Below are 13060 nucleotides of genomic sequence, written 5' to 3'. Positions count from 1 at the left end.
TGCCACAGATGTTAACTCTTTTATTAATTCAAGGTTAACATTGTATTTGCTTTGTTGATTTCTCTTTCCGGAGGTGTGGATTCAATAACAATGGCTAGGATTCCCCATCCCCAACCCGGCTCACAGGTGACAAGGCGGATGCACTTGTGATCAAAGGTCGAGGTGGGAGTGGGCGTAGTGGGGCGAGCAGGGCGACACGGGGACAAAATTTAAGGCAAATGTTACTCCCTTATTTGAGGGACTCGATCAAGCAAGATCTGTGCATTTCAATGAAAATATATGAAATATTTGTCAAAATTATTACCGTCGGTAAAAATCAGGACATGTAGCTTATAAAAACACCTACACAGGTTTGGCAGAAACAAAGCCAACTGTGTCATGTAGGCAGGGAAGAGAGACAGACACAGGCGCCCCACCTTGACAAAGGTGCTTCAGAAACAGTCCTGTAAGACAGGAAGTGATGGGTGACTGACAACCAAGAGGCGGCATGGTCGCCGGGGCACCTGCTGGCTGGCCACAGCCGCCTCCTCAGCTGGTCCTATGCCAGTGAAAGGTGGTTGTCCAGCTAGGGCAGGAGACTCCCAGAGACACAGGGAGAACGTCGTAGAACAAGAAGCCCTCGGTCCCCTGTGAAAAGCACGCTGTGAGAGGGAACCTTCTAAGTCAATGGCCGCTGTTTCCGCAGGAGCCGACTGTGTAGACAAACTCCATCCCTAGTGGTCACAGAGTTTTGTGCCCCCAAACTGACTTTTATTTACAGTCTGGCCAGACTGCCCTCCAGGCTTGGCAGCAGGTGCACAGCTGATGGGCTGTGGTTCAAGGTGCCCGAGGGCGGCCAGCAGGAGGAGGAGGGGAAGAGGACGGTGTGTGAGGCCAGGCGTCTTTGCTTTCTGCTTTGGTCTTGGAAGGTTCAGTAAACTTGTGGTCCCGAAGTGGCTGCGAAGTAGCTGGAGCTGTAGACTTTCCCAGGGTACCAGAGGCGGAGCTGGGAGGACGTGACCCTCCTGAAGCATCTCTACCCGCCTGAGCTGGCTGCCCAGCGGTGCTTGAGAAGACCTGGCCCTGGGGAGATACAGCTGTGGGGGCAGGGCGCCGCCTGGCAGCAGGCTCTGGCCGACCAGTCTGGAGGAAGGCGGGTGGACAGACGGCCGGCCCGGACAGGAGAGCCCTACCTTCTGTGGGCAGCAGGCACCCCCTAGCCGGCCATGAGGCAGGTGCGGCAGCAAAACTGAATGAAGAGCTTCCGCTCGCACAGCCGGTTGGACTTCACCATCTCGCAGAATGTCTCGTCGGCTGGGACCCGGGAAAGGAAAGAGGGAGAGGTCAGATGCTGGGGCACTGTTGGGATCGCTGATGCTGGGGACCTGTTGGGATCTTGGCACACAGGATCACGGGGCAGGGGGAGGGGATGCAGGGGCAGGCGGGCAGCGGCCTCGGGGTTCTGCTGGCTTTTAAGGATGATACCCTTTACTCATGAACTATACTCAGAGCCTCTCCTGGGGCCCTGCCCCTCAGCTCCCCGCACCCACTGTCCTGGGCTGAAGGCAGAAGGTCAGCAGAGGATTCACTCAACAGGAAGCCTCCTGGCCTGGCATAGGCCTGGGCACCACCTTTGGGTCCTCTAGTGAGTCCCCCAGACGTGTGGAGCACAGAGGCAGGGCCTCCCTGTGGACAGCTGGGCTTCCTGCTGTTGAGCACTGGCCTGGACCCTGGCCTCTGTCCTCCTGGCCCTGGTCTCAGACACACCAGGCCTACTGTCTGGATTTCCTAAGGTCTGACCCCCTCAGTGGGGAAGCTGTCACACCTGGCCACTCCTAACACCTGTGGCTTAGCAGAGAGACTATGGGACAACAGAGTGATTTTTAACAGTCACTCAATAAAACAACTAGCTAGTGGTCAGCATGTCTGCTGGGTGAGGCCTCCAGGGGAGGCAGAAGAGGGCAGCTGTCATTCACATTAGCCACAGGAGCCCCTGACAGGTGGCGGGTGGAATCGGAGACAGGCATATCTGGTCACGGGACGGCTGTGCCCACGGGCCCGAGCTCAGCGAGAGCAGCCCCCGGGGGTGACAGCACCCGCGGCTCACCGTTGCTGCACGTGTGGTTGGTGACGCACGTGGTCCCCAGCTGTGTGAAGCCGCTCTTGCACTTGCTGCAATTCCTGCTGGAGCCCTCACAGCTCAGACAGTTCTCATCGCACCTGCGGGAAGAGGCAGCTCCTGCTGGGTGTCGGGGAGAGGCTCCACCATCCCAGGGCCCCTGGGCCCTCCCTGGACCCCCTCTGTCCCTTTAGCAGCTGCCAATGTGCCCCCCACGATGTGCCATGTATTTACAGGTCCTTCTTCCTGTGGGACCTCACCACTCTCCTGCAAGGACCAGTTGGCAGGAACATGTCTAAGAGCTGAGGCCAGGCCTGGACTCGGGCACTGGCACTTATCTGGGGAGCTCAGGTGCTACCGGGCAGGGTGCGGGTGCCGTGACAGCCCATGGCCCACACTCTGACATCGAGCCCCTTACAACATGGGATTTGCAGGTGTCTTCCCCACACCCGCACAGGATACGGTGCTCCCACGTGCTTCCCACCATCCCTGCTACTGCCGGCAAGCTCATGGCTGGAGCTTGGAGAGGGTGAGCAGTGGCAGGATGCCCCAGCTGGTCCTGGGAATGAGCCACTGTGTGCCAGCAGTGAGCCCTGGGGCCCCTGTTTCAGAGACTGGCTCTGGTCATATGGCCTCTGCCAGCCCCTAAGTGACTTCTCCAGCCAGGATAGGGGTGCGCTTTTAGAGTTCTGCAAATGTGGGACACCCCCCAGGCAAACCCGTATCCAGGGGCCTCAGCAGTTTTCTCCTTTTACAGCAAGAACCTGCCACGCAGCTCCACCCAGGTTGCCATGGAGGGTAGGGTTGGTTATATGGGACCCCATTTCTCATGCTCTTTTTTGGAGCACTGGGGCCTGGCCCCAGCATGCTGCCTCCTCACTCCTACCCCAGCAGCTCCTGGTGGCCCAGCTCCAGGGGATGCCACTCCCCCTGGGACTCCCCCAGGGTCCCTCACAGACAGTGCCCATCAGCCCCACAGCGGGCCCTCAGTCACCTGCCTGGGGGCCCAGAACACTCCCACACTGACTGAGTTACGTCAATCAGACAATACGGTGTGGAGGGGACTGGAGTGGTCTCAGCAGGATGTGGTCTCCTTCCAAATTATTTATGGAAAATGTCATCCAAAGATAATGTTCTAGCAATCTATGCTTTATAAGGAGTCTTCAAAAAGAAGATAGTAACTACATATTACGAAGAAACTATGCATGTGCTGTAAATAATTTTTTTGTAGTTTTTAAAATTTTGTCATTGACATATATATTTGCAAATAAATTTTTATAGCTATATTTTACTTATTTGAAAGACAGAGAGAGAGATCATCTGCTGGCTCACTGCCTAGAATGCTGCAGTGGCCAGTGCTGGGCCCAGCAGAAGCCAAGAGCCTGGAACTTCATCTGGGTCTCCTGTGTGGGTAGAGGGGCCCCAAGCATTGAGACTTTCATCTGCTGTGCTCCCAGGTACTTTAGTAGGAAGTTGGACAAGAAGGGCAGCAGCTGAGACTTGAACCAGCACCCCCTTGGGCTGCTGACACAGCAGGCAGAGGCTTAACTTGCTGTGCCACAATGCAGGCACCATGGGTTTCAGAAGTTTTTTGCACCAAAGTACAGTTATCTCTGAATTTCATTTTCCGTTAACTTTTTCAAGTGTCTTGGTGGTGCAGCCTCCCAGAGCCCAGGGAAGGAGACGGCAGGTGTCCCGACTTCCTATTGCTGTGGAAAATGCCCACAGACACGACGGGTTCAAGCAACACCCTGTCCATGGGCTCCCACTTATGCAGTCAGAGGCCAGGTGGGCTCAGTGGTCAGTTCAGGGTCTCATGATTGAGAGGCAGCCTGGCGGCCAGCCTAAGGGCCAAGAAGTACTGGTTCCAGGGACAGGGTGGGGGGCTGTCTCCCAGGGGGCTCCTTAGTTGCCAGAGGCTCCTGCTGCCTTCTGCCAGGTCACATGCCGGCAGGTGGGGGTATAGGCTCCTGAGCTGCCTCTGGCTCTGCCAGTCTGCTGTACATGCCTCACCCCAAGGCATCCTGGCAATGGTGCCCTGCTCAACTCAGGGAGGGAGGGTGCACCCACTGTTGCCCTTTCTCCCCACATCACTGTGGGGTCATCCTACCGGCCTTCTGTCTTTGGGCTGGTCTGGGGGAAAGCCAGTGAGCAGACTCTCCAGAACAAACATGGGCTGTGTGCTTCCTTCAGGAGCTCTTGCCTCACTCCTGTCTCATGAGGCCGCAGGTGTGTCCCCCGGGGAGCAGGGGGTGGAAGGGGAGGGCTGGGACCTGAGCAGTGAGGCCAGCACCCCACAGAGTCGCTCACTTCCCCCAAGTCCCCTGGCTCACTCTCCCAAGTCCTGGGTGTCCGATACCTATTTTGGGATCTTGTCTCTGCTTTGGCCCTCAGTTCCACCTGTCTCCTGCACATCCAGGCCCATGTCCTGGCCACCTGCTTCCTTGGAGCAGATCCTGCCTGTCCTGGGGGAAGGTCACAGCATCAGACAGTGTCCTGGGGCCTGGGGAAGCCCGTGTCTCCCTCTTCTCGAGTTGGGAACAGAACCAAGCCACCGGAGGTCCTTGTCACTGGGAGTGTGATGGGGACTATGGGGCTAGGGGAGTTTGACTGATGGAAGCTTCCTGAAGTACAGTTGTGTCAGCATCCAAGCAGCGGAGCTGGGCGATTCCTGGTGACATTTGCTAAGCCCTGCTGTGCTGGCCCCAGCATTGGCGCCCCCACCAGGCTGACAGTGTCCTCTACATGGAAGCCTGCACCCAGGGAATGCCTTGGCCTCTGCTGCCCACAAAGAGGCTCAGGAAGTCCAGTGCCTCCTGCTTTCCTCCTGGGGATGCCACAGCCTCTGGTGTCTGCCGGGCGCCCACAGCTGAGGCACCCTCAGCATTCCGCAGAGTACTGGCATCCGCCAAGTGAAAGGGATGCTCACTACGCCATCCCACGTTCTCCCTGGTTACCATCCTGCGGTCATCACCCACGGAGCAGCTGCCTGTGCACACAGCCCGAGCAGGAACCCGTGGGGCTGGCACAGGCAGCAAGCTTCCACTACCCAAGTAGAGGGGCCGGCCTGGCATGGACCTGGCCCCCACGCCTGTGGGTCATCTGAGAACCAGGACTTGGTGGGTTCTGGTTGGTTCAGTGCTGGGTCATTGTTTTGCTTGGTTTTGACTGTTTTTAATGGGACAGATGACAAATCACACCAGTTCTCAAAGCCAGCCTGGAAAGAGTGAGTCTACCAACCCTGGAAGCTGGCAGCTGGGCATGGTTGCCAATCTTTGGGCTGGCAGGAACCTCCAGGGTGCCCTAGTTGAGTCTGTATCACACAGAAGACCCTAGTCTGGCACCCCACCCCACTACTGTATGCTCCATGTCACCCTGGTATTCTTGCCTTAACAAGATGGGCGCCCTGCCTGGGTCTGGGTCATCATGTCCTACACAGGACAAACTCCAAAGCAAGTGGCTTCTGTCTCGCTCAAGACGGAAGACAATGTGGCTGGTCCAATCACTGCACAAGAATGCTAGATGGTATGGGCGCCCAGAGGGGCATTGCAGGGGGCAGGTGAAGACAAAGATGCCCCTAGGGTGTCAACACATCTGACTTAAACTCTTTACCAACAACCCAAATGCACTTTCCTCAATGACTACCTTCGTAAAGGAATTCTGAGCTGCGGCATGGCTGGGGCCACCCCGTGGAGGCTGGTACTGGTATGCTAGCCCAAGGGCAGGGCATCACTCAGCTTTCTGCCCCATCCCAGCTGCCACCCAGTGCCAGTCACGCCCCTCCACCAACACCCCAGGGCAGGAGCGGCTGCATCTGTTCCCCGCTGTACTGTTTGGCTGGACGCAGCTGATCAGCATGCCCTGGTAGTCTAAGTCATCACTCCAGGGACTTGTACCTGCGACACACTTTGTGGGGCAAGCCCGGCATCTCCTCGGGGTAGAAGCCCTCGCCGCAGGCTGGCACACATTTCCAGTCATGGAAGTGGAAGTTTTTCGCACAGTGAATGCATTCTTCTGTGCTGGGGCCTGAGAAGGTAGGAAAAGGCACAGCTGTCAAGGACCCCAGCCCAGGCCAGGTTCCGGGGGCAGCATGCAGGCTTGGACCCACACCTGCTGACCCCATCACCCGTACTGCCCTTCCTCCAACACCAGCACCCATGATGCCCGAGGAGCCTGGGGATGGGCAGGAGTGTGTGGTCACGTCTGTGCTTAGTTCGATGTTGTGTTGGTTACACTTGAGAGGGTAACACAGTGACTTGAAGAAGGCAGGAGGGGCCTGGAGGAGACTGGTGGTGGAGGTTGCATAGTGGCCAAAGTGTCCTGACGGCCCCTGAGCTGCTCCCAAAGGAACCGGGAGGGCGAATGGCACAATAAAAATAAAACCCGAGTGAACTTACAATTCCCAAGCAAGGTATTTTCTCAGCTACAGGAAGGCATGTGTTTTCTAACACAAAATCTCTTAAGGAGTCGATGACATCATGCATCTTTTAGGCTACACCTTAAAAACCCACAGTCAGAAGAATGACAGCAAAGTGAGCTGGGCGGGGGCGGGGCAGACACATCCTTTGTGGGTGAAAATGAGGCGCCTTGGTTAGGGGCAGAAGAACGGCAGCGCCCATGTCCCACGTCGGAGGGGGCGGTCTAGGTTCAACACGCAGGTCTGCTCTTGATCCCAGCCTCTTGCCGGTGTGTCCCCTGGGAAGCTCCCCAGCCCCACGGGAGACAAGGGCTGAGTTCCCAGCCCCAGCTGCTGCTGGCACTTGAAGACTGAGCTAGCAGAATGGAACTCTATCTTGTCTCTCCCAACTTTTCAAAATCAATTGAAAAAAAAAAAAAGGCAAGAAAGGGGCTGGTGCTGTGGTGTAGCGGGCCAAGCCTAGACCTGCTGCACCAGTGTCCCATACGGGTCTCTTTGACTCCCAGGGGCTGCACTTCCGATCCAGCTCTAAGGTGCCTGGGGAAGCACAGAGGATGGCTCAAGGATGAGACCAGGAAGAAGACCTGCCTCTGGCCCAGAAAGAAACAAAAGTCCCAAGACCAATAATTTCTTCTGCCATCTGTTTCTGCTGTCCTGGTGGTTTTCATTTGCCAGTTCACGTGGTGCTGTCTCAGGTGCTGGAAGCTTCCAGGCAAGGGCTGACCCTCACAGGTGCCTGAGATGTGGCCTCCTGACAGGCCCTATGTGGGCTCACCGTGTGGTGGCCAGCTGACCCAGGCAGGTAGCTGAGACTGATGCAGGCCAGGGAGCGAGAAACTTCTGGATGACCCAGAGCAGGAAGTGGAGGCGCCACTCAAAGGCTGCCCATGCCCAGATGTTCCTCCCCCAGGAGGAAGCTTCAGACAAATTAAATTCCTGACTGGACTGAGATGAGAAAAGCTACAAGCAACTTTATAAAGCTGTCTGCCATCAGGCTGTCTGGGGACCTCAGAATGAGAGGTAAACTGAGCTTGAGAGTTACACAGCTGCAGGCCTGACCGGAGTGACTTGGAGTTCCCGTCCAGGTGCTGTGGGGCAGTGGGTTAAGGTGGCGCTTGGGACACCGCATCCTACATCCAAGTGCGTCCTCCACTTCTCTGCTAATGTGTGCCCTGGGAGGCAGCAGATGATGGTTCAAGCACCAAATGGAGAATCAAATGGAGTTCCGGCTCCTGGCTCCTGCCTGGCCCAGCCCTGGCCGTGGGGCACTTGGGCAGTTCCGGCTCCTGGCTCCTGCCTGGCCCAGCCCTGGCCGTGGGGCACTTGGGCAGTTCTGGCTCCTGGCTCCTGCCTGGCCCAGCCCTGGCCGTGGGGCACTTGGGCAGTTCCGGCTCCTGGCTCCTGCCTGGCCCAACCCTGGCCGTGGGGGCACTTGGGCAGTTCCGGCTCCTGGCTCCTGCCTGGCCCAACCCTGGCCGTGGGGGCACTTGGGCAGTTCCGGCTCCTGGCTCCTGCCTGGCCCAGCCCTGGCCGTGGGGCACTTGGGCAGTTCCGGCTCCTGGCTCCTGCCTGACCCAGCCCTGGCCGTGGGGCACTTGGGCAGTTCCGGCTCCTGGCTCCTGCCTGGCCCAACCCTGGCCGTGGGGGCACTTGGGCAGTTCCGGCTCCTGGCTCCTGCCTGGCCCAGCCCTGGCCGTGGGGCACTTGGGCAGTTCCGGCTCCTGGCTCCTGCCTGGCCCAGCCCTGGCCGTGGGGCACTTGGGCAGTTCCGGCTCCTGGCTCCTGCCTGGCCCAGCCCTGGCCGTGGGGCACTTGGGCAGTTCCGGCTCCTGGCTCCTGCCTGGCCCAGCCCTGGCTGTGGGGCACTTGGGCAGTGAACAGTAAACGGAAGACTGATCTTTTTCTCACTTGCTTTCTGCTTTTTAAAAGACTGTATGAGTAAATAAATCACCATAGGTAAGTTTTTTAAACCAACCTGGCCCACCCAGTGAGTCAAGAAATAAAGAGTAAAAGTAATACGAAAAGAGAAGTAAAACTGCTAGGAAACTCCTGAATTAGCTGTGGCAGATCCCCAGGACACAGCTCCTTCTGAGCTTGTCTGAAGAGGCTGCATCTCCCACAGGTAGCTGAAGGCCAGCGTGCCCATCACTTGCCCATGTTGCTTGGCCCTGGCAGTGGCCTCTGGACTGCAGAGTGGCTTACAGAGCCACCTGGGGAAGGCTGGCCCATCGTGTAGGCAGGATCAAGGCAAGTGCAACTTAGCAAGGACCTAACCCTTAACTCTTCCCTGAGGGTACAGGACATCTGATGCAGGTTTGTCAGAACGGAAGAAAGTGCTGGGGGCAGCAAAGAGGGTCGAAAGGAAGGACCCCAGCTCAAACCCTAGGCAGCCTACAAGTTCATGATGGGCTTCAGCTTCTGGTGAATGTAGCTGCAAGATGAAACCTGAAAAAAAAAAAAACATGACTTCTCCATTGCTTTGCATAAACCTGTCCTGGGATGCTGAGGTGTGGGATAGCATGTTAAACCACTACCTGCCAGAATCCCATTAGAGTGTGCCAGCTGGGGATCTGGCTGCTCCAGGTCTGATCCAGCTTCCTGTATTGCACCTGCCAGGGTAGCAGAAGACGGTCTAAGCATCTGGGCCTCTGTAATGATGTTCCTGGCTAACTCTTGTCTAGTCCTAGCTCTTGTAGCCATTTAGGGAGTGAACCAGTAGATGGAAGATCCGTCTCTCATTCTCTCTTTCCTATTCTGCCTTTTAAACAGCTAACTAAATAGAAGATCACTAAGATTTATTTTTAAAATAAATAATTTGGGTTGGGCCAGGCTGAGCCAGGAGCTTGGGACTCTATCCGGTGTCGCTCAAGTGCGTGCAGGGGCCCAAGTGTTTGCACTACCTTCCACTGCTTTCTCGGGTGCATTAGTAAGTTACGGATCAGAATTGGAATAGCTGGGACTTGAACCCCTGTCCACATGGGATGCCTGCCCTGCAGGATACAGCTTCACCTGCTGTGCCACCATGCTGACCCTAAATTAATGATCTTCAATAAAGGTAATGCGTGGGAAGTATCTGTGCTATAATTTTTGTGGAGATTTAAAATACATGTAGCGCTGTATATGGAAATCTTTTTCTCTGAACAAAATGTTCATAATAAGTGAAGATTCAGACACAGACTATAAAGGCTTGTTTTAAAGCCTCTGCCACCTGACCCTTCACCACGCCTCCTAGAGCTCCCCGCATCATCAGGCTGTGTCTCCGGCAGAGCCACAGCACACAGCACTGGGCTCCAACCAAGATGACTTCCAGGCAGCAGACATGGCTATTGCCTCTGCAGCCAGACAGCGCCCACTACCTGGCTGGCTGCCCACTGTGAGGCATCCCTTAGAATGGCCTTCAGTTGTTGGGGTTTTGTTTTCTTTTGTGTACAAATTCAATCTATCCACAGTGTTGTGCAAGCACTGCCGGCACTCACCCATAATTCTCTTCATCTCACACAACTGAAACTCTGCATCCATTAAACAGTAACTCCTCCTCCTCCTCTTCCATTGGCTCCTGGTAGGGCCTTGGTGCTTTTTTGTGTTTTCCTGAGTTGCCTTTGTGTTTTAATGCTGCACTGGATGCCAAAGCCCGTGAAAGCCCAGCATTTTGTTCCAGGATAGCTAGTCGACCTGCCTCAGCCACTGTGGTTCTGACAGTCTGCTCTGACTACCCAGCCAAACACACCTAGGTCCCTGTAGAGCATGTACTTACCCACGCAGGTCCGACAGGTGTGGTGACATTCCCCACACTGGATCAGCTCAGAATCAAAGTAGGTGCCTGGTTCACAGTCGGGGATGCAGCTGCCCCGAGCAAGGCTGCGATGGAGGAAAAGCGGCAGGTTTCCACACCGATTCCAAAATTCTCCGAGGCCCCTTTCCAGAGCAAACGCGAGCTACTGAAGCACAGCTCTCTATGTCACTAAAGCCTCCCAGCTAAGGGAAGCTGGAAAAGCTCTCCTGGGGCCAGTCACAGGCCTGGGCCTGGGCAGCAGGGCTAGCTGCAGCTCCCTCTCTACCCTCTACTGGCTCCTCTCTGCTACAGCTCCTCGAACTTGAAGCTGAGTGCTAGGAGGAAGAGCAGGCAGTGCAGGGCATCCCTGCTGCTGGCTCAGCTTCACCTGCCTAGGTCCTCCTTGCAGGACAGCAGAGACAGGGTGCCTCTCCCTGGCTTGAAAGCATCCATCACTTCACAATGAACTGGAAATCGGACCCCCACCAGGGGCCTACCTCTCGTGGCTTTCATCTTCCCCTTCTCCAGCCACACTGCCTGTCTGACCAAGCTCAAGCACCTGGGTCAGGTCTGGCCTCTGCCACTGCCCAGTTGTACAACCCCAGGCGAGCCAGCCACATGCTCTGCACCCCTGTTTCCTCTGAAAACTGATTCATGCATCATGAACTGGCTTGGAGAACTCCGTGGGCAACTAGAGACAAACCACTGGGTGCCTGGCACCTGGTTCTACAAACCCACTGCGACTCCTTTAATTCCTGAGTTTGCCCTGTGCTAGATACCCGTGCTCCAAATGGGCTTACGGCTAAATGCGCTCAACGAGCGCCCTGCTGCACATCTGTTGGATCCAGAGGGTCCTGCTGGGATACTGTGATTTGTACTTGGACACACGGATTTGCTTTGTCCTGGCACACAGTTCCTAATACTCCTGGAATCCCCCAAATGAGACACATCTTTCTGTATGTTAATGAGGTGACTGGCAGTATGCTAATGGCTGCTGGGGGCTCCCCAGTGGCCTCACAATAGGAGCTGGTTGCCAGGGGATCCCCCTCCCAGGATCCAAGAGTTAGTTGTTCAGCCTGCCACCCTGACCTGCAGGGAGCAGAGAAGAGCTGAAAGCTAACCTGACCACCCAGGGCTGATGATGTTACCCACTGTGCTTACATCACAAAGCTATCTGTGCCTGGAGAGCACAGGGTGGCAGGGGTTTCCTCACTGCTGCACAGGGGCACACCCATGTGCTAGGGGTGGCTCCTGCAGATTCGGTATGGTGGCATTACCCATACAGGATCAGCTCAGAATCAGAGCAGGTGTTTGACCCAACTGAACTGTGCAACTGTGTCACCGCTAACATCCTTTGTAACAAATGGGCAAAACGAAGTGTTTGCTGACTGCCATGAGCTGCTGTGGCAAATACATCAAACCTTAGGAGTGGGTGGCAGGAATGCTTACAGCAGTGGGACGGAAGTATGGGTGACTGCTCCTGCTGGACAACGTCAGGACAGAATGGCATCACAGACTCCCCAGCTGGCGTCTACTGGAGAATGGCTCCCACACAGTTTGGTGTGTGGAGGTGAAGTGTGTGATGCCAGGTGTGGGGAGCGCTAATTTCCTGTCTCCTGTGCGCAGGGACTGCTGTGTGTGTGGTGGTTCAGCCGTGCCTTTTGTGCTTGATATTGCCATATGAACCTGGTTGTCTCTATTTATCCACTAGAACATGGGGATGACTGGGAGACAGCGGCCAGCCCCTCCCCCTGCTGTAACGTGATGGTGATAACCTGGAGTTGGAGCCTAAGAGGATATGAGGCCCACAGCTGACTGCATCCTCAGGGGCAGGGCCCTCCTGTGCTGGACTCCCTGCTCCGGCTGTGTGGCCCTTGCTCCCTTCCTACCACACTGTTCCTGAACCAAGCATCCAATGCTGCCCCTGCCCTACCCCCAACGAGACACAGCAGAGGGTTCTGTGGGACCCCTGGGTCCCCTCTCCCAAAACAGGTGTTCAGTAGCAGCCACCACAACGCCTCCTGTGCCCAGGGTAGCGCTGAGGACCCCAGCAGGTGCTGTCTGCTCCCATTAGGGCCCAGGACACCAGCGCCACTGGCCTCTCCCAGTTCCCCCCAACCCTAGTCAAGCAAGTCCAGCTCTAAGTGGACCCCAGGCTTTAACAAAATCTTTCCCCTGGAAAGCAAAAACAAACAAACAAACAAGCAAACAACACCTGGGACCCCCCCCCCCCCCCAATGCTTCAGCTTTTAGGAAAAGGTGCAACAAACCCTGGCCCAGGACCTCAGCCCTGGCACCCGTTGGGCCTCCAGGAGCCTTACCTGAATCCTTCTTTGCACACTGTACACCTTTCGGGCTCGTCCACACACTTCTTACAGCTTGGGTGGCATTTCAGGCAATTCTTCTGACCTGGAGAAAAACGGCAAGAGGACAGGAGAATTGAGGGCTCCAGGCCAAGCTGGTGAGTCGCCAGCACTGGGGCTGGCAGGTGGCAGCTCCTACTGCCACGCCAACAGTCACGGCACAGCCAGAGCCACATGGACTGCGGGCCTCTCCCTTCCCTGAGGCTTGCGGGGCAGTCCTTCTCCAGGGCAGAGGTGCCCTGGACACGCTCAGGGACTGGAGTCAGTTTCCAAATGGCTTAGGCAAGTACAAAGCCTTGCAAACCTGACAGTGGAGCCTGAGGACCCCATCCTAGTGACAGCGGAGCCTGAGGACCCCATCCTAGTGGACCCCCACTAGTGCCTTCCCAGGGGTCTGCATCAAAGACCTG

The 13060-nt window shown here is 56.3% G+C and overlaps 1 protein-coding gene across 2 annotated transcripts in view; it reads right to left on the bottom strand.

Annotated features, from left to right (window-relative positions):
- PCSK6 (proprotein convertase subtilisin/kexin type 6) overlaps window positions 1–13060 on the bottom strand; it is a 141118-nt gene continuing 128058 nt past the window's right edge. For both annotated transcript variants that reach the window (XM_058666558.1, XM_058666559.1), the window contains 5 exons: window positions 12609–12696; window positions 10270–10373; window positions 5995–6124; window positions 2087–2199; window positions 1–1293 (listed from right to left, as the gene is read on the bottom strand). In XM_058666558.1, coding sequence (XP_058522541.1) covers window positions 1196–1293; window positions 2087–2199; window positions 5995–6124; window positions 10270–10373; window positions 12609–12696 — 533 coding nt within the window. In that variant the 3' untranslated portion in view covers window positions 1–1195. The remainder of the gene's footprint in view (window positions 1294–2086; window positions 2200–5994; window positions 6125–10269; window positions 10374–12608; window positions 12697–13060) is intronic.

This window comes from Ochotona princeps, chromosome 6, assembly GCF_030435755.1.
Source record: "Ochotona princeps isolate mOchPri1 chromosome 6, mOchPri1.hap1, whole genome shotgun sequence".
In the NCBI taxonomy this organism is placed as follows: Eukaryota; Metazoa; Chordata; class Mammalia; order Lagomorpha; family Ochotonidae; genus Ochotona; species Ochotona princeps.
Note: the sequence above shows the minus strand (reverse complement) of the source record. Positions and strands in the feature narration are given on the sequence as shown.